General features: G+C 42.8%; 1 protein-coding gene across 1 annotated transcript in view; it reads right to left on the bottom strand.

The window, feature by feature from the left end:
• SCAB1 (plectin-like protein) overlaps nucleotides 1-16,728 on the bottom strand; it is an 81,539-nt gene extending 64,811 nt beyond the window's left edge. Inside the window, exons 1-7 of the mRNA XM_087371563.1 lie at nucleotides 16,039-16,728; nucleotides 15,825-15,953; nucleotides 15,479-15,571; nucleotides 15,068-15,208; nucleotides 14,891-14,959; nucleotides 14,331-14,414; nucleotides 11,849-12,029 (exon numbers count right to left, since the gene is read on the bottom strand). Of these exons, the coding sequence (XP_087227689.1) occupies nucleotides 11,849-12,029; nucleotides 14,331-14,414; nucleotides 14,891-14,959; nucleotides 15,068-15,208; nucleotides 15,479-15,571; nucleotides 15,825-15,953; nucleotides 16,039-16,299 (958 nt within the window). The 5' untranslated portion in view covers nucleotides 16,300-16,728. The remainder of the gene's footprint in view (nucleotides 1-11,848; nucleotides 12,030-14,330; nucleotides 14,415-14,890; nucleotides 14,960-15,067; nucleotides 15,209-15,478; nucleotides 15,572-15,824; nucleotides 15,954-16,038) is intronic.
• Nucleotides 16,729-20,657: the final 3,929 nt, after the last annotated feature.

Below are 20,657 nucleotides of genomic sequence, written 5' to 3'. Positions count from 1 at the left end.
CAACAATCATTCTAATGGCATCTTGATGCCATAATGGCTCTTCATTGCATGCTGTAGCAACCAATGCATAAGCAACAAAACTAGCATGCTCTTTCCGGACAGCTTGTCTAGTACGGGCTGGCAGAGGAGTATCCTGTTTGCTGTCTTTTAATGTATCAAGGAGCCAACGGGAGACCTTTTTGGGCTCCTGTATGGGAGCTCTTTCCTGGTCAACAGCCATGTTCACATGGTCCTAATCAATCAGAGGCAGATCAGGCTGAATATCATACTGAATATCTGGCTGCACATGTGGCTGCAAATGACCAATAGATGGAGGAGGGAGATCCTCAGATGGAACATCATCATGAGCATCCGATGGAAACAAAGGCGCATCAAGCTGTCAAAGATATCTTGAGCATCAACAATGGGCTGTTTTTGACAGTCCAACGAAGGCATAGTGGTAGATTCATCAAACACAACATTCCAAATAACAAAACACTTGCTCGTGCGAGGCTGATAAAGTTTATAGCCCTTGCTCTCTGAGCTATACCCAATAAAAATGCACTTGACAGCTTTATCATCCAACTTGGTGCGTGTCTGTGAAGGCACATGGGCATAGGCCAAGCAAATACCACCAGAGACAGAAGTAAGAAGAACTTGCTCAATACCTTTCACAGTATATGATGCATTATTGGCACATGTGACACTGCCCGTCTTAGATGTATGCTCAAATGAGCTGAATAACTTCCTACAAGAAGGGATGTGCTTGGTAGCACCACTATGAAAGAACCAGGCATCATGAACGTCTGAAACTGCCATGCAAGCATCATGAACCAAGAAAGCCCAATGCTAGTCTTGTGTAAATTAGCTGACTCATGTCGATCTTCTGCACTAGAAGAACGAGATACTGTAAGACCAGACTCTTTCTTCTTCTTTTCAGATGCAATCCGCTTCCTGCATTCAGAAATATCATGCCAAGGTTTCTTGCAATAGTTACATCTCTTCTTCTTTTTGTTATCCCCTAAAGAAGAGGCACCATATGAATGATCAACATATGAATGAGGGGGTTTACCAGCTGAAACCTTGCCTTTGTCTTTGTTTTTGTGCTAGGCGGCAAAGGCTTGATCACTAGCCATAGAAGCATTGCGATTTGTGCGACTTTGCTCCTCTTGAAGGAGAAGAGCAACCAGCTAGTAGAGAAATGGTTGGCATTGCCACCTACAACCAACCTCAATGTAGTAGCAAAGCCCTGATAAGAATCAAGCAACCCATCAAGGGTATTAGAAACAAGCTGAGAATCAAGCATAATCTCATCAATGTTTGCCAATTGCTCTTTCAAATCCTTCACATTAGTAAGATAGGCATCCATGTTACCACCCACTTCAAGCTTCAAGTCCTTTAACTGCTTGCGGAGATAGACAACCCTCGCCTCATTCCGAACCTAATACAAGGATGGAAATTGATCCCATGCTTTGCTTAGCTGTCTTGCAAGACCGGATATGAGGAATAATAACCCGTTTCACTGAAAGAGCAATCAAGGCATGTGCTTTGGCATCACGACCATCCCACTGAATCTGCTCCTGAGGAGGCCAAGCATCTGCAGTAGTAGATGCAGCTGCTCTAGAAGTAGCATGAGACCCATCACCTGAAGTGTCTCGAAGTGTGTGCCAGCCATTTGAAGGTGTTTTCCTGCATTTCTCTTCAGTTCAGAGCAGTTTGGTGCTGTTTTGTGAAGTGTGCAAGCTTTTGGAGTACATACATCAGCCGACTTTGGCATTTGGAGCTTGCTACAGCATTTTGGGGTGACTATTTCCACCGACTTTGGAGTTTGGGCCTTGCTGTTACGCTTTGGAGCATTCAAAGTCATCAATTTTAGCATTTGGGGCTCTTTCTTGCACTCTTGAAGCCACACATTTGCTTATTTGGTACAGCAAGATATTTGTGTAGTTGAGAGCCTTGAGGTTTGTGCAGTCACTAGTTCTTGCAGTTGAGAGTTGTATCTCTCCTTTTGCCTTTGTCCATTGTGATATTGCTGCTCTATTTGCATGAATGGCTAGCAACAAAGATGACCCTTTTGGTATGCTTTGGGCTGATGACAAGCTTGATGGCACCAATTACCCCATGTGGTCATACATGATGGGGCATGTTTTGGTTGCCAAGAATTTCCAGTTATGAGGCCAGGCCTACACGTAATGCAAGTTCTGGTGCTACACCTACCGCCTCTGGTGCTACAGGTACAGCATTCAATGTGCATACAGCAGGTCCGTACCTGTAACAAGAGCTGCTGTAAAGGTTCGTGCAGAGTGTATGGACCACACATGTGAACTGTCCTGCAATAAATGCGACTGTACAGCCTTAAATGCATCCGTACACAGTCCGTACAGCTATTTATGACCTGGCAGCAGTCTGTACTGCATCTTAAATGCTTCAGTCAGTTCCGTACAGCAATTAATGAGGCTGTGCGGCTCACACGTGCGAGGCCTGCAGTCCGTACAGAGTGTACGGACTTCCATACAAACTTAAACGGCTTCACCAAGGCAGAAAAAGAACCGAACAATGCAGAAGCAACTTGAAAAAGATGTTTTCCCTCGATGAAAAGGCTGGAAACTGCCTCGGGTAGCTACAGCAAGCACCAATGCCTTGCTAAATGTGCAGACCAGCAAGGAAATGAGCCAAAATGAGGCAGGAACGGGTCACCAACAGCTTGGAGAAGCTGGAAATGGCTAGAGGATGGAACCCTAACCAGCTTTGATACCATTGTTGGCTATGGCAGGCAATGGAAGCTCAGAAATGAGTGGGAGAAAGCCAAAAACGAGCTGTTGTATTGAAAATGCTGCTAAAATGAATGGAGGATCAAGAGAGAGCCAATAATACAAAACGCTAGGGCTAAATGCCCTAACTGGACTAAGTGTCCTAACTAACTTAGGTGGTACATGTACTAACTATACCAATAGTCCTAACTGACTATAACTAGGCCTACAAGGTACATGCCAAGGAATAAGTGGCACCTATGGATAGCCCATAGAATATTAAAAGGATATTCACACTCTTAAATCTGTTGAATCCAAGGGATCAACTCATCAAGACAAGGATGCTAAAGATAAATTTGTTTTGTCTAAGTTCAAGGGTGACCCTTGTATCCCCAATGAGTTGGAGGAATGGTTGAGTAAAATGGAGGACTATTTTAGGTTGTGTTCTAAGAGTGACCAAAGCAGGGATAGATTTGTTGTGCTACACTTGAGGGATTATGCCCATACATAGTGGAGACACCACCAACAAGAGGATAATATGTCACATGCACCCCTACACTTGGGTGCAAAGTGACACACTGGCTACATCGACAAGTGCGTAATAGTTCCCTAATAGGAGTTTTGTCGTACGTTGTGATCCCTTTGTGAGCCCTTGTCCAGGGACAGTCAGGCACAAGCTACGTAAGTCAGTCTCTCAACCTTAGGTCAAGTCAGAAAATCAGTTCTTGTTCACAGGTACCCACTAGAGAACAGTAGGTTATTGTTTCCATCTTAGGTTTTGTGATAGGTCTAGGTCCAACCAAGGATAGAAGCCATTCTGGACCCCCTCAGGGCTGTACCATATGAAGAGGAAAGGGCTGGGGAGGGCTGCTTATATAGGCTGCCCTGCACTCCACCCAAGGTGAGCATGTATGGGGAAAAAGGCTGCAAAGCCAGCCCTAAACAGCCAACTAGAAGTTATACCTCAACGCAAAGAAGAGTGAATTTGGCTTGCTGGAAATTCAATATTTGCGATACATCATTAGTGCTCAAGGTATTCGATTTGACCAAGAGAAGATCCAAGCTATCACAAGTTGGGCTGTCCCCACGACAGCTCAGGAGATCCGATCCTTTGTGGGTTTGTGTCAGCTTGCACATGGATGGTTTCTCGACACACACAGCCCCTCTTATAGATCTACTCAAGGGGGTAAAGCCACGCAAACAAAAAGTTCAAGTCACAAGCAAAGCTTTGCAAGCCTTCCATGACTTGCAACGGTTGGCCACGACAACACCAGTTATGAAGATCGCCTCTTGAGATGATCCATTTCTGGTAATCACAGACTCTAGCAATGTCGCCATCAGGACAGGATTATAGCAAGAAGATAGGCACGTGGCATATTACAATAGAAAGCTTAACAATGCCGAAAAGAACTATCCAGTTTATGATAGAGAGCTCCTCGGTGTCATCTAGGCATTAAAACATTGGAAGCCTTTCCTATATGGACGGACTTTCACGGTAAAGACAAATCACCAAGCCCTTCAGTGGCTTCAGACAATGCCTAGTTCACAATGGAGCGATGGAGCCACATATTCCAACAATTTGCGGGAATAATCAAGTACGTTCCCGACAAAAACAACCCTGTTGCCGACATTCTCAATCGGAAAGGTTCCATCCAAACCATTGAGCAGGCCACTGTGCTCAAAATCAAAGGAAAGGATCTTGATAGCATGAAGACACAATACGTGGAGTCAGCAAAGTTTGGCATGCAGTTCCAGTTAGCCATGACACTTGCTCCAAGCCATTACTCATTAGAGGACGGCTGGCTTTTCTATAAGAAAACATTATGTGTACTCAAAGACAAACAACAGTTGCTTCTTCATGATGCCCATGACGCCCTTACCGGTGGTCACAGAGGTATCAACGGGACTTTGGAGAAGTTAGAGCACTATTCCTATTGGCCAAAGATACGAAAGCAAGTATACCGCTATGTTCAAAATTATCAAATATGCCAAAAGGTCGAGGCTTCCCACAAGAAAGCGACGGGCTTACTTATGCCATTGCCAATCCCCAACAGTCCTTTTCAAGACATAGGTATGGATTTCATGGGACCACTTCTAGCATTGGTAGGGACGCGTAATACTCAATGTCTTACTATTGTTTGTCACTTTAGTAAATATTGTATGTTTATTCCCTGCAAACAAACGATCAACGCTGAAGATGTAGCTCGTTTGTTTATTAAGTATTGGAATCCCATTGGAGCATTGCCAAAGACCATCACATCCGACAGGGACTCCAAGTTTACGTCTAGCTTTTGGCGAGCCTTGTTTGATAAATTTGATACTAAGCTATAAATGTCCAACACTTTCCATCCGCAATCGAACGGATAAACGAAAAAGTATAATGGTATGGCATTTGATATTTTGAAATCATATTGTCATGATGCTCAAGGAAAGTGGAAGCAGTTTCTTTCACTTGTGCAAGCCATTCTGAACGATACCTATTCTTCGACTATTAGTCGTACACGTTATGAAGTGGCATTTGGACGGCGGTTTACATCACTCCTCACCCAAATGGTGTCTCCATCTCTTAAGGCCAACAAAACCACCGAATCAATGGCAGATATTACGGAGTCCGTGAAAGCTCAAGCATCGTATACACGCCAAGCTAACAAATCTAGACGAGATATGCAGTATAAAGAGGATCAATGGGTGTATTTGCGAGATTGAAGCAAGTGGCAAGCGATGCTTTAAGTGGTCTTTCAAGAGCTTCGGACAATTCCCTATTATTCAAAAGATCAATGATGTCTCAATGAAGTTACGCCTTCCAGACAGTTGGACTATGCACAATGTGTTTCATGTAGCTTGGTTGAAGCCATATTTTGGACCTCCTCTTTCAGGGATTTCCGACGAGCAACAACCTGAACTTCTTGATGAAGCCGAAGTTTTGCAACCAGAACAGATCCTTCTTCATAAATTCAAGCATGGGTCAAGATGCAGGATCCGAGAGTTTTACACCAAGTTCCGTGATCGAGATACCCATGAAGGAGTGTGGTTAGACGAAGATTTTTTCCATGAGTTTCTCAAGATATTGGCGGACTACTTGGAAGCAATGAACCTACCGCCAAGTTAAGGAGGGAATGTCACATGCACCCCTGCACTTGGCTGCAAAGTGACACACTAGCTACATCGACAAGTTCGTAATAGTTCCCTAATAAGAGTTTTTCTCGTATGATGTGACCCCTCTGTGAGCCCTTGTCCAAGGACAATCAGGCACAAGCTACGTAAGTCAATCTCTCAGCCTTAGGTCAAGTCAAAAGATCAATTCTTCTTCATTGGTACCCACTAGAGAACAGTAGGTTAGTGTTTCCATCTTAGGTTTAGGTCCAGCCCAAGATAGGAGCCCTTCTAGGCCCCCTCAAGAGGGAACATATGGAGGGGAATGGGCTGGGGGAGGACTGCTTATATAGGCCGCCTTGCACCTCACCCAAGGTGGGCATTTATAAGGAAAAGGGCTGCAAATCCAGCCCTAAACAGCCAACTAGAAGTCGGCCTGTTTAGGGCAAGTTGGCTCAGCCCCATCCCCCTATTCAAGGGGGAGCCCCTTGCCTCATTTCTCATTCAATTCTCCCAGCACTTCAGCCTCCTACAGCTCCTCCTCAGCCCCCTCTGAACAGCCTGACACTCACCCCCAATGGCCCTCTAACCAGCCTCAGCCTTTGGCATCAGTTCAGCCCTCTGGGAAGGTGTTCATGCAACCCAAGATAGGAGCCCTTCTAGGCCCCCTTCACGGAGTAAGGTTTGGGGTCTGTTTCAGCAACTCTTTTCAGTTATCTTTTACAGTTTTAGACAGCTCATTCTCAGCTCTTTATTTCAATCATCTCTGAGCTCTCTTATAGGATCTATCACTCCTAGCTTTCGCTCTCTCACTCACGCAGTAACCCTACATTCTAGTGGACAGCACAAGCCTCTCCCTTGCCTTGCAGATGCGTCTTACATCGTCAGTGTGGACAGCATCAAGGTCTCGGTATTGGTCGGCGTTGCCTCCCAGGTCTTTGGGTCTGCTATACATGTGCGCAGTGAGCTTTTCAAAAGCGCGTTTCCATGCTCTCTCGAAGAGTGTTCTTGGTATTTCTCAGTTCTCCAAGTATAAAGCAAATTCTCCCTTGATTGGGGGAGGGGGCCCTCAATGGGTACAAGGACCCAATCGGTTGTTGACTCTACTCTCTCTCTACCCTCATCTCCTTTCTCTCACTATGGTGGATTACGCTAATTCCTTACCCTCATCTCCTTTCTCTCACTATGGTGGATTACGCTAATTCCTCACTAAAGGTTTAAAGAAGGTCTTGCTGTGAATTACACGATCAGATTACTGTTGCATGTTACATAATCTTATCCACACTTGGGAGGATTTCAAAGAGCAAATGTTCCAGACCTTTGTATCGACCCTTGCAAGAGACAAGTTGGTGTAAGAATGGGATGAACTAACTCAGCAGTAGGAGCCATATCGGAAGGTTCTGGAAGCTATCTTTGTTTGCCCATGGGATTGATGATAGAAGCAGGCTGCTCGGGTTCATTCATGGACTCCATCCAAGTATAGCAGCTGATGTGTCAATCCAAAATCCCAGCACAACCTAAAGGAGAAGGTGTGGGTATTGGACACATGGACAGCAAACCTGTGAACAAGGGTAGCCTGGACACATGGACAGCAGACCTGTGAACAAGGGTAGCCCTCCAATGGTGTCCAAACAAGTGGTACCTTGTACAACAGGAACTCCTATTCCTAGATCTCCTCAGTTTATCCCAGCCATATGGGAAACCTCAAGCCCTACAAGGCTGAGGAAGCAAAGCCTTCAAATAGACCCAGCCCCCAAGGAGGACCCAAAGGACAAGAAATATAAAGTGGTAAAACAGTTATCCCAGTCCATCAGTGAGGATAGAAGGAAGAAAAACCTATGCTATCTATGTGGGGAGAAATGGAGACCAGAACATAGAAATTGAGCATGATAATTGAGATTAAGGACAATCCAATCCCAGAAGACCCTGCAGCAGAGTTAGAATTACATGGCTGTGAGACTGAAGGCCAGGGTGATGTTGAGTCTACTCATGGATCCAAAGGGGATCCCTCCTTCCCATATGACCCTAGTGGTCTACTCCACGTGACACCATGGTTAATGGTGACTCTAGTCTAGTACAAGTGGCTAATGGGGAGCATGCTCTGAGTAGGTACTGTTGTCAAGCCACCCAAATATGGCTGTCACCAGATTATACATTCCAAGGAGAATAATTTGCTTTGGATATGGGGCCTATTGACAATGTTCTAGGCTGTGAACGACTGAGACGACTTGGTGAGATCACTGTGATTTGAATCACATGTATATGAGATCCTTTCATAAAGGTAAGGAGATACTTTTGAAGGCTATGAAGCACATAAATTGGCTGTCATTCCTTCCAAAAAGTTGGCAAGAGACCTCAAAAATATTTATGCAGTCTATTCCCTTTATCTTTCCAAATCTAAGGACACAAAGGAGGTTATGGTTGAGGATCAAGCCATGAAGATCTCCCACCTCAAAGAGACATTGACCACTCCATCACTCTTGAACCAAGTTCCAAACCAGTCAACAAAGCTCCCTAGAAGTCGTCAAGAGTGGAGAGCAAGAAGGTGGCTAGGCAGGTGAAGGAGAGACTTTATTACTCACAGCCAATCCCCCTTTGCCCCACTTATCCTAGCGAAGAAAAAAGATGGATCCTACAGGATGTGTATTGACAACAAACACCTCAACAAAGTTACCATAAAGAACAGATTTCTTACACCTAGGGTTGATGATCTCTTAGATGAATTGAAGGGAGCAAGTTCTTTACCAAGACAGACCTCAAATCAGGATATCATCAGGTTAGGATAAAAGAGGATGAAACAAAGACAGCCTTCAAAACTGAGAGGGGGTTGTACCAGTTGCCTCATCGATGCCCCAACTACTTTCTAGGCCCTCATGAACAAAATTTTGCAGCCTTACCTCTACAAGTTTGCTTTGGTATTCTTTGATGATATTCTTATCTACAGCAAGACTCCTTAGGAGGACCATCTCTCTCATGTGAAACAGATTTTGGAGGTTTTAAGAACCCACCAGCTCTATGCCAAGCCAAGTAGGTGTACTTTCATGGCAAATGAGGTGGAGTATTTGGGACACATTGTGGGCAGCAATGGAATCAGGGTGGATCCCAACAAGGTGATGACCATCCTAATTACAAATTGTATAATTGACTGTTATGGTACAAAGGGAGGATTATTCTTGTGCAAAACTCCACCTATAGCTGCTGGTCCCGCAGGAGATGCACTCCTCTCCTATGGCTGGTCATATTAAACTATTGAAGACCTATGAAAGGGTGAAGCAAAGCTTTATATGCAAAGGGTTATGGAAGGATGTATGAAAATATGTTCAAAGCTGCAGACCCTGCCAACGAAACAGAGAATTGAACCTCTGGCCAGAAGGCTTGCTTCAGCCTCTTCCCATTCCATAGGGTAAGTGGACCTACATTTCAATGGCCTTCATAACTGGCCTACCTATTTTTGTGGCTATGTGCAGGCTCACAAAGGCAGCACACTTTATACCCACAAAGACACAATATTCAGCCACTATGATAGCTGCTCAGTTCATGGAAAATGAATTCGAATTACATGGTCTGCCAGTGGACATAGTGAGTGACAGACACACCAAATTCATGGGCCAGTTTTGGCAGGAATTGTTCAAGGCAATAGGAACATTCCTCCCTCTAAGCACTGCTGACCACCCTCAAAGTGATGGCCAGTCTGAAAGGGTCAATAATTGGCTGGAGGAGTTAGCTTAGACATTTCTATTTTGACACCCAGACCACATGGGAGAAATGGCTACACTTGGCTGAGTTTTGTTACAACACCACCAAGCATACCTTCATAGGGATGAGCCCATTCGAGGCAATGTATGGGTACAAGTTCATGTTCCCTAAACTGTTCTGGATGGAGCCACGACTAACCAGCGAGGCATTGATGATTTGGCACACATGGCAGCCTTACTTCAGCAATGCAAGGACCACATGCTTAAACCCAAGGTATATACTGATGATCATAGGAGGAAGCTTGCTCTTAAAGAAGGAGATTATGCTTCCTCAGGCTCCATAATTCCAGATATGCTTCATTGGAACACAAACACAAAGCTGGCACACAGATACTATGGACTCTACAAGGTGTTGCAGAGAATCGGTGAGGTGGGAGCTATCCTCGTCTTCCAGGATTCATAATGTGTTCCATGTATCCCTTTTGAAGAAATACATGGGCCCCACAGATTAGGTTATGGAAGAGCTGCCTCCCATGGATGAGGAAGGCCATATTCAATACATACCTAAGAAGATCATTGGATTCAGAGACCACATCCTCAGAAAAAGATCCTACATTGAGTACTACATCAAATGGAAGCGGGTCATCACATCCCTTGCAAACCAGACTACAGATCAGGAGCCAGAGACAACAGCCACACGTCAACCACACGACAACTGCCACCAAACAGTCCGTTGAAACAACTGGCTCTGATACCATGTTAAAACCCATAGAAGATGCCACGTGTCCACAAGGGTAGCAGCGGGTGCAGGATCCCAATCCCTGCCCCATAGCCACACATAATCTCTCTGATCCCTCTCGAAACTTTTTTTTTTATTTTTTTGGGGGGTGGGGGGTGGGGGTAGGTGAGAGAGAGAGAGAGAGAGAGAGAGAGAGAGAGAGAGCATGCGTGGGTATGGGGCGGAGATTTGGACCCCCACACCCGGCGCTCCCCTTGGTGACACATGGCTCCTTTTGCGGATTCTAACATCAACTAGGACTACCACTCCTAGCCTTCTTTTTCCCATCTAAGACATCCTAAACCTTATGACCTTCCATATAAACTTCCAAGATCACACAACACTCAGTTAAAATCATCCACAAAAAATCCGTAAGTGATGACCTTATATCATCCATACATCCAACTGGGGGAAATTTCTTGCAGTTAAATCTAACCAAGGTACGGAAGGCTGCAAGTCGGAGCGGAGATAGAGGAAAATAACAGGCTGGAACACACCCAAAAAAATTAGAACCAATGGAGAGGATAGAAGATTATAAAAAGGCTCAAATAACTCTGACCTGATGTAAGATAATGGGGCGCCTCATCAGGATTAAATAAGCGTGGCAAGAATCCCCAAAAACTTGGCGGTTTTTGCTCAAAAAGCTAGGCGCCTGCTTTTGGTAAGCCAAAAACAGAAAAAGCCAGAAAAAAAACATGGAAAGCTGGGCCCAAAGCGCCTTCTCTAAAAGATTTTCGAATTTGCAAGAAAAGCATCAGAAAACAAGCCTAAAATAAAGTTTCCACATCTTTCTAGAATCTTCTAGAACCGCTTTTTATCAGCCCACAAAACAATCTTCTAGAGCCTCTTTTTCTACACAAGATTTCTTCTCCCATGATATGTTTAGATGCCGATGATGTGGTCTTGATCTCATCTTCTCATCAGGGTCTATAGCCCCACCTTAATGCACCACAATCTTTTTGAGAACCGAGTTAATTTTTGTACACTTATCATAGGGAAAGGCCATGGTGGTCAATAGTTCCCACAATTATGAGAGTTTTCTTCTGGAAAGATACATTGATTCTGTCCAGCTACCCAGTAGTGCTTGGAGGTCCCCCTTGAAGAATTACAGCTCTCCCCCCCCCCCCTTTTTTAACCTTTTTGGGAGAAAATAGCCTAAAGTAGGCAACATCCCATCCTTGTTAAAACATTTCAGTGATGTTGTCTCCTTAAGGCCTAATTTGGAGGTGATAATTAAGTGTAACTTCATAAAAATCCACACATTTGCAAATATCACTCTAGTAAAATAATTTTTCGTATAGATCCTGCAGGCCTTGCCACTTGATTTAATAAAAAACTTGATCAAATTTGGATCTAGTGATCGAATGTTATGGGCCTGCAAAGTCTGGCTGTTTTTTAGGCTATCCATACGCCTATTTTCCTTTTTCTATGAATGGGATGGCCTCCCAATTCTTGGCCCCAAAGCCAAATGATTGCCTCATTTTCTAACATTCACTACTAGTTGTTACAATGCTCAATGGAAACTACCAAAACAGGAAGCAAGTAAAACCCACCCGAAATAAGTTCTGTCTTGTTGCCTTCAGCAGATATGCGATGCCATTGAACACAGCATTGCGAAATATCTACAGTAGTTTCATCCAAAACTGCCACTTGCAAACACAAACCCAAGCATTCTACACCTTCCAACCGGAAGAACTTGCTCTTCTCCCCATCTACTGATCGTACAGCCTCCATCTGGCAGAAAAAATAAAACCAGTTTAACACTTCTGAAAATTTCAAGGACACCAAATTACAACCCCATATTAGCTCATAAGAACTTAAAAGCAAAATGCAGGTAATCATTTTCAAATATTAGGCTTGACAAGAGGCATTCATGTATTCGGAGCGAATTCAGAACTAGCAAAAGAAAGACAGGGTCACTTATACCTTACTTGCTAGTTTCCCTACTACAATTAGCTTCAAACTAGTAGGCACTTTTCCCTTGAGGCCTCTACCCAATTTTCCAACATTAGATGAGAAGTTCAAAAATTTGGCAGCCACTGACAGCATCAATGCACAACAATGGATGTAGAACATAGTAAAAATGTGTACTCTCACACATACACACACCCACACATGAACATCCATTTACACAAGGGCCTTGTTAACGAGTTTCTGTCAATACTCCAAATTCAAAGGGCAAACTCAGTCATGACAAAGGCTAGCACTAAAAGAGAAGATTAATCAAATCGTCCACATCCTCTTCATCCAAGCTACAACCACTAATGAAGTCTAGAGTTTTCATGTTAGTTTCTTCCAAACGAGCATTTCTAACACAAAACCTACAAAAAGAAAGCTGACAGGAAAAGTCACTTCTAAGAATTATTGTAAGATCAAGACGCTGCAAGTTGGACAATGACTTCACAAGGAAATTGTTGTGAACGCTGATCATATTAAAATGCCTCCATGAGAATGCCCCATAAAAATATTGTGAAGAGTGTAATCAATGACATCATTCTAATCGTATGTAAAGGAATCCATGCAAATGCCCACAATTGTATAAAATCGAAGTGATGATAACATTTGGTAGTCACCTTAACAATTAAAAAACATCAAATAGAGATTAAGTGAGGACTTGGCATGACACAATCCCATCACACAGGCTCCTTTATTTGTCACTTGCATAGAGACTCCTTATCACCGATCATTAACACCTACCAAGAATGAAAACATGCCCCAAAATGTTTCTTCAGCGTTGGATATAATTCGACCAACATATACCTAAACATTTCTAGCTCATGCCGTACAATAACTTAAAGCTCCTTTCTTCTTGGCCCAAGAAATCTTAAGTCAGTTATCAATGTTACCAGTCATAAGGTTAGGGACCTTTTTTCCTTCATTGAGGTTTTTCCCCTTAACCACCAATTAGTGGTTGAGTTAGTGGTGAGTTAGTTGTTTCAAAGGTCTTAATCCCACTTTGAGTTTCACCCTAGGGTTTTAGGATTTTAGACCCTTGTACTATTCATTCTCAATACAACAGTTCAATGAGTTCTTTCTCCTCCACTGTCCTGCACCTCACTTCCATTTCTTACAAATTGGTTATCAAAGCAGGTTGCCTCTTGCTCCCCTGTGCCTCCCCTGCCCTGGGGAAGCACTTTTCTCGCGAAAACCTGTTTTTCAGCCCTTGGAGCTAGATCCTGCAATCCTGATTGCTGTACAGCTGTCGCACAGTAGCTGTACAGATCTGTCCTGTGCTTCCGCCACCTGCTGCAGTCACTTCCAGGCTGCTTCAGAAAAGTTTGACCTATTTCTGCACGCGTGTTTGTTGTTTTTGAGCTACTGCAGCTACTCCAAGCCAGGGCAACAGATATAGACTGTTTTTATTGTTTTCAAAGTTATAATAAAATGTACTTTTTCTGAAAAATAAGAGTGTCAAAGAGCGGCTTTGACAAACTCACCTCATAGAACCAATATCCATCTGTTTCATCTTTTTTTCGGCTTCAACTGACTTGGACATACTATTGCACAATGTTTATATTATTGCCCAATGTCACAAAACTGATGCGCACATGTTCCACGTCCTTACTCAAACAATAAAGTGGTTGCTTCTCGCACTTAAAATAATCAGTTCCCAGGATTCTTCAATGGATGATTCCTTTCTCTCTCCTAAACTTACCGGGCAGACTTGGTTTTTCACTCAAGTCTAGCTGGACAATCATCTAGGCTAAGGCAAATGACAGGATACCTTATTATAGAACACCTCTTAATTATAGCATCCCCGCAAGCAGCATCAACCAAAGGGAGAGAGCATAAAAGATCCATAACGTGTCCTCTCTGAGGAATATTCTCACTTTCCATTGCCAATCCTATGAGGCCTGCCCTTTAATGAAATTAGAGTTAGCCACTGCCAGTTTTTAACACATTACGCTAAAATAACTTGCAAACACAGGAACACAAACCTCTTCCATTCTACCCTTTTTTACTCAGTATGATCCAGGCTTCAAGGAGTTTTTGACAACCCACACATTCCAGTAAACGCATGTGGATCTGACTAACCTCTTTACGGAGCCTTGTGACCTCAATTGTTTTCTGGACAAGTTGCTGCCTCAATCCCTCCAGCTCATGTTCCATATCCATTGCCTGCTAAAGCATCCAAGGTTAAGACAAGTTACCTATAGCGTAGTTCTAAAATTTCAAGCTCACAGCGATTCTTCAAAACATGGCTTTGAATAGTCCGGGGAAAATGAGTAAAATGATAAAAACAAAGACAAATCAGGACTGTGAAATCTTCAACTTGACCATGTGATCTGTAAAGCTCGCTCTCACACAAAATGAAAAACCGATACTACGAAACTTAAGGCTTTCGAGTAGGAACACATAAGGTTGAAGAAAATAAGAAGAGAACTAACGCATAGCAGAACAATGAGAAACAGAAAATCAAAGTTCAACGACATTTCATGAGCTTGCGTTCAACATACCAGGCATTCTGCCAGATTTTAAGCCTTTCAATAGATTTGTGACCCAAGATAGTCTTGAGAAAAGACCAGCACATGGAAAAAACTAGGTATTGGAATGCACCCAAATTGAGGAGACGGTAGTATAATGAAGTTCTTCACCTTACTAGACTCATGCAGCATCTTTATTCTTCTGGCTTCTTGAACTTCTCTTCTCATATCTTCGAGTTCCTTTGACGAATCAAAAAATTTACGTGGCACGTGAGTGATTTATATAAATCACCGTTAAGATTTTATGTGAAGTAAAAAGCGAAGAGGCATCAGCTATTGATGATATACCTGCTTATCTAACGTTCCATGAAACCTTTCCTTGTCTTCAAGCCCCTCTTCGATTCTGTGTACAGAAGCTCTAGCAGCCTCGATCTCTACATGTGCAATTGCTCTTGCCTCTTCCACCATCCTTTTGGCATCATCGGAGGCCTGACCAGAGAAGATGCACCGCCCAATGTGCCATTGCTTAATGGGGAGGAGAGAGAGAGAGAAATAAAGACACTCTTTATACCTTTCTTTGGAAATGGAAAGATTTAAATATCCTCCAAGCAAGGCAAAGTCAGAGCACACAAACAAAACAGAATATCGTACACAAGAAACATAAATTGTAGATATGGGAGGAGATTGTACTCTACATGTGGAAGATCTTCTGACAAACCCTACCACTTAGACGGGAACTTCTTCCACTGTACAACTTACTTGTTTGAAAAGAGCAGCTAGTTTTCTGACTTCTATTTTTTCTTGGGCTAGTTCTGCCTCCCTTTGCGACAGCTGGGCAGATAATGCTTCTACCTGCAGGGCAGCCAGATTCGATGGAAAACATAGCCGTCACGATATGACACTTGAGTAGCAAAGCTTAAACTCGTTTCAATACGTAGGTGAACGAACAGGACATTGAACAGAATGTCTGAAACCTAACGAATACGGAAATCCATTATATTCCCCATGCTTGTTTATCCGTACATATGAAACGGCAGAATCAAGTGACATTGCAACTATCAACGATGGAGTGCGAAGATCAAGGACGCGTGATGGAATCACTTACCTCGGTTAGGGCTGCTTCTGCATCGTCTTTGTTGCGCCCTGCAACGCGACCCCGCAATGCCTCTAAAACATCGTGGAGTCTTTCGAGAAGAACCTGCCAATCGAGTGACGCGGCCTCCCGCGCCCGCATCTGCATATTCAAAAGCTTGAGTACGTTCAGCAACCCGGCGATGACAATTAGAACGAGAAGACAAGTAGGCCGGCATTCCTCTTACATCGTCGGAGAGTTGAGCGACAGCTGCCTGTGCAGCAGCCTGCCCTTTTTCGAATCTGCTGGCAAGGTCCCTGACTGAGAACCGTTTCTGCTGTTCCAGAAGCTCGGCGGCTTCTTTAGCCACGAGTTCTCTGATGGAAGGGGAGGAAGCCTCCTCGTCGTCATCCATACTGTCGCTGTGAAGCCCGGCGCCATAGCTGGGAAAACGGGTGGAAAGAAAGGTGACATCTGCGGCAACGCCTTGGACGGAGGCGCGCTGCATGATGGGGGAGGGGGAAGGGAGGGAGGGAGGGAGGGCTGGAGGAGCTAGGAAGGGGAAGGGGAGGAGAGCATGGAGGAAGGCGAGAGGAGGACGAGGGAGGCAAGCAAGCAGAATGTGGAGTCAAGTATACTGCAAGCGAGGAAGCGAGCTAAGCAAGATGATGGCGAAGAAGACGCCCGGTCAGATACAAGAGTGACAGAGCTTGGAGGAGGAAGGAGAATCCCGTCAGTGTGTGTGTGTGTGCGTTTTTCTGATTCTTTCTGAGCTTCTGAGCTTACTTGTTTGCAAGTTTTTGAACGCCTCTTCCCGGCCTCGATATTCTAAACTTCTCTCTTCGTACCTTATTTTAAGCCTTAACCGAACATCATTCCATTGGTGCCATCTCTCTGGCTCGCACAAAAAACCTCCACCTATTTTTGCAACACACTTTCAAAAAGTGGGTGCATCCTCAAACAATACGACAAGGAGCCTTTTCCTTGATAGGTTTCCACACCCATCACCTTCTTACTACTTGCATGTAAAATGTATGTTATCACCTACTTTACAATGGAGTTCAATACTTGGTAAACAAGAAGTGCCCCACACAAAACCAACATAGTGAGGATTCAAACCTCTCTTTCATTTTCAGATTTCACCTAATCAAAGAAATCAGGACACCTCAACTCCTTGAACAAAACCTTTGCCTTCTTGTTCTCCTCATACGACCCTCACCATACTAAAAGATGAGTGCCTAGACATCAATACGTTATCTTCATGACAACTGAATATGTCTAAGTGTTATCCTATCCTATTGGTAAAAGCAAGTATCATCGAAAGTTCATATCATATCCATAGTTAATGAAAAAGATGTTGATTCTAGGATTGTACTTTAAACGTTATTTTGGGCAAATTTGGAGCATAGCAACTAGCATAATCGACCATGGATTTGTTGTGTTTGCAATACTCCATTCACCACTACATTTTGCCTAATTGAAATACAGTGTGGCAACTAAAGTATAAGAAAAAGGCTCTTTTAACCCATGAATGGGACTAAAAATTAAGAGTATCTTATAATATGTAATCACTTCAATAAAGCAAGAATCAACATTTTCAAGTGCAATAGTGAAATATCTCACTAACTTTATTCAAGAAAAGTGTTCTTGTTTGTCTCCATTGACGTGGTACTCCTCAAATAAATTTTGCAAACTCCTCATGGCACTTGTCAGGCACTAATATTTATTATTAGTGAGATTTGAAGAAATGTGCTTGCTTTGAATAATATAAAACAATATACGTGCTTACCTTCTCAAAAGGAGCAATCAATAGTAATGTATATTCATGTTAAATGGTAGTTATATTTTTGAGAGCTTTGGAGATATGTTGTTTCCTCAACCATCACATATTTCTATAACATGCAAGCTCATGACTTAAATCTATGAGATCCGCTATGCATTACACCATATTTTTTCAATAAAATTACACATTTTCCAAGCTTTATTATTTATGTGCATCCCATGCGAATTGGGCCTTAAATAAATCGTACAATGATTTTTGTATGGATCAAGGTATAGACTTATCCTCATCAATAAAAATATATAAAAAAACCTATGCACTCCCAAAAGGTGATCATGACATCAAAAGTCTATTTAAAAACATAATAGCAACAAATTGATGAAGTGACAATTCTAGTTTCACATTTTGTAAGGCGTCCTCTCCATCTGGATTCCACTTAGCTCCTTTAGCTCCTCATAATCCTTATGAGCTATGATTGTTGAAAAGCAATCACCCCACATTGTAAATGATGCTAAGATGCATCCTTTTAGGCCACATAAGGAGCCTAAGTGCACCTTATTCCAACCTTTGAGATGTATGGTAAAAGGAAACTTGGTTCCATCCTTTTAGGCTAGTTGTTAAGCCTTAAACCTTGATAAGTGGTCCTTATTCTATGCAATCAAGTTTCTAGTGGCTTTTGAAACTCTATGACACATGGATGTGATTTATGCCCACCATCAACCATATGAGTACCTAAAATCTTAAATGGAACATGTGCATAAGTTTAAATTTTTTTCAAGTGCTTTTGGGAAATATCTTTCATATTTGCTTTTGTATGCCATAACCAAATAATAGAAATCACCTTGTCATCTTATTCATGCACCAACTTGCTTTCCATACATTATATAAATGGCCCATCCTTCTTGAATGAAAAGCAAAGCAAGTACATATTTACAAAACCCATATTAAATACCACTCACATACAAGTTTTGGGCTCTTGTAGAATCACAAGGTAAAAAAGGATAATGAAAAATCCAACATTGGGAAAAAAAGGATTATAGTTTGATGATTAAAAATACAACTGTGGTACATTCATAATAGGAAACACATTTAAACGTACAATTAAGAACCATACTATAGAAATAGGAAGGCAACTATGTGTACAAGGAAGCAGCAGGAGTAGGTGGAATTGGGAGAGTGGCTTGAGTGTGCATGGTTAACACGCAACCTAACCATGCAAAGGATATGAAGGCATTGTTGAAGAGGCCTTCATTTGAGTCTAGTGGGTGTGAGCGAGGATTAAGTAGGGAGATGACACTAGGTGATAGCCCTGAGAAGGAGGTGAACAAGGAGGGACTAAATAAGGCTAAAAATGTTGATGGTCAACCAGGGCACAACGAATCCTTCGAGGAAGGCAATCATAACGAGGAGTGCTTACCATCATACATGGAGGTGCTCACCAAGAAGATGCAAAGCCTCTTTTTGCTTGTCCTTGAGGAGGAGATCAAATGGATCCTTCAAGCAGAGGTGGCTTGTGGAGCGAGAGAGGTGGAAAGAAAACCATGGTTTGAAGTAGGGAGGAAACATGTAGCCGTCTATGACCTTGAGGTAGAAGAGGTTTGCCCAAAGTTGGAGAAGCTCATTAGGGGAGGCTTATATCTCTTCTTTATCGATCGTATCCCTTCCATGCAGGAGTTGTCGGTGTTCATGTCATTTGAGTGTGAACTATCGAGTAGCTACTATTTTGTACGATTCCTGGGTCGAGGGTTCTTTTTGGTGCATTGTGTTTCAGAGGAGATTCACAATGAGCCGGTGGGGAGAGCCTTTTAGTTTTCAACAGCTCTAGTTGTAGTCATTGCGTGGACTCCCGAGTTTAGCATTGATTGCTTTTTGCTGCATGATTATCCGGTCTGGGTAGCCAATTTCATTTTATGGAAGATTATTAATCATTGGCTCCTGGTCAATGGCTCCTAGTCAAGGCAAAGTCTAAGAGAATGTCTATTAATCATGGTTGTGTGCTTTGTGGCATGACGATGGAGGATTTGAGGCACCTACTATGGAAATGCCTAGTAGTTAGAGAGATGTGGAAGAAGTTGGAGACCGCAGTTTGGCAAGCGAGATTGATGGCCGATTTCAAGATTGGGTACCAATGGACTATACCTATTCTAGGGTATACCCGCAATTCGCCCTCTACTTTAGCAACGAGTTGGGTGTACTTAAGGGCTGTAGTAATCGTGGGTGTGTGGGAGATGAGAAACAAGAACTCCTTTTGTCACCAAGTACAGATGGGTTTCAGGATTCCTTTGATTGCCGTGCTAGTCAAGGTTTTCCTTAGGGACTTTCGTAAAATCTTGGAAAATAGGGACCATGTGGTAAGTCATGCCTTGTTGTCGATTGAAGCAAATCTGCCCATGGGGTGAGCTTTCTAAGCTGTTTGCAGCATAGGCCTTAGGATCAGAACCCTAGTAGGCCAATTTTTGCATACTGGTCCTTTTGAAGGGCTAACCACCCTCTTAATACAAAATCTTATTTTGGAAAAAAAGAAAGAAAAAAAGAACCACATTATGTACTTTTTATTGCAAGCACTATTTTGGCAATGAATCGTGCAAGCAAAAACCTTATAGCATTTATTAGAAATGATGTAGACATGATAATTTGTACAAGACAAAAGCCTTCTTTTTTTGCCAACCCATAGTTTGAGCTTGATTTTTTAACACAAATCAATCTATCATTCCTTTGCTTAATATGTCACGACCACATAATCCACCTTGTGTGAAAAATTATTGAATGAGCAGCATAGCCATGGGTGCTATTCTCGTTCTCTTCTCCACAAGATATAGATGGATGTTTAATCTTGCTTTTCCATGGATAGATCATTGAATTTATCATTGGAATTCAAGCAAGCCAAACAAAAGTGTAACATTTCATTCCATTGATCGACATCAAGCAAAGGTGAATAATGGAATGATCTTCATGAGTAGGCCGAAATGATTATGGACTTGGGGGACGCTTGTCCTTGTTATTTTTTTCCTTTGTCTTATCCATGACTATTAATTCTATTCTCTAAGCCTTGGGAAGTTGTGGCTTGTGTACTTCTTAGCTTGTAT

Source organism: Dipteris shenzhenensis, chromosome 33 (assembly GCF_047967505.1).
Source record: "Dipteris shenzhenensis isolate YYH24624 ecotype China chromosome 33, Dip_SZ_1.0, whole genome shotgun sequence".
Taxonomy (NCBI): domain Eukaryota; kingdom Viridiplantae; phylum Streptophyta; class Polypodiopsida; order Gleicheniales; family Dipteridaceae; genus Dipteris; species Dipteris shenzhenensis.
The sequence above is the reverse complement of the archived record's forward strand: the minus strand, read 5'-3'. Positions and strand labels throughout refer to the sequence as shown.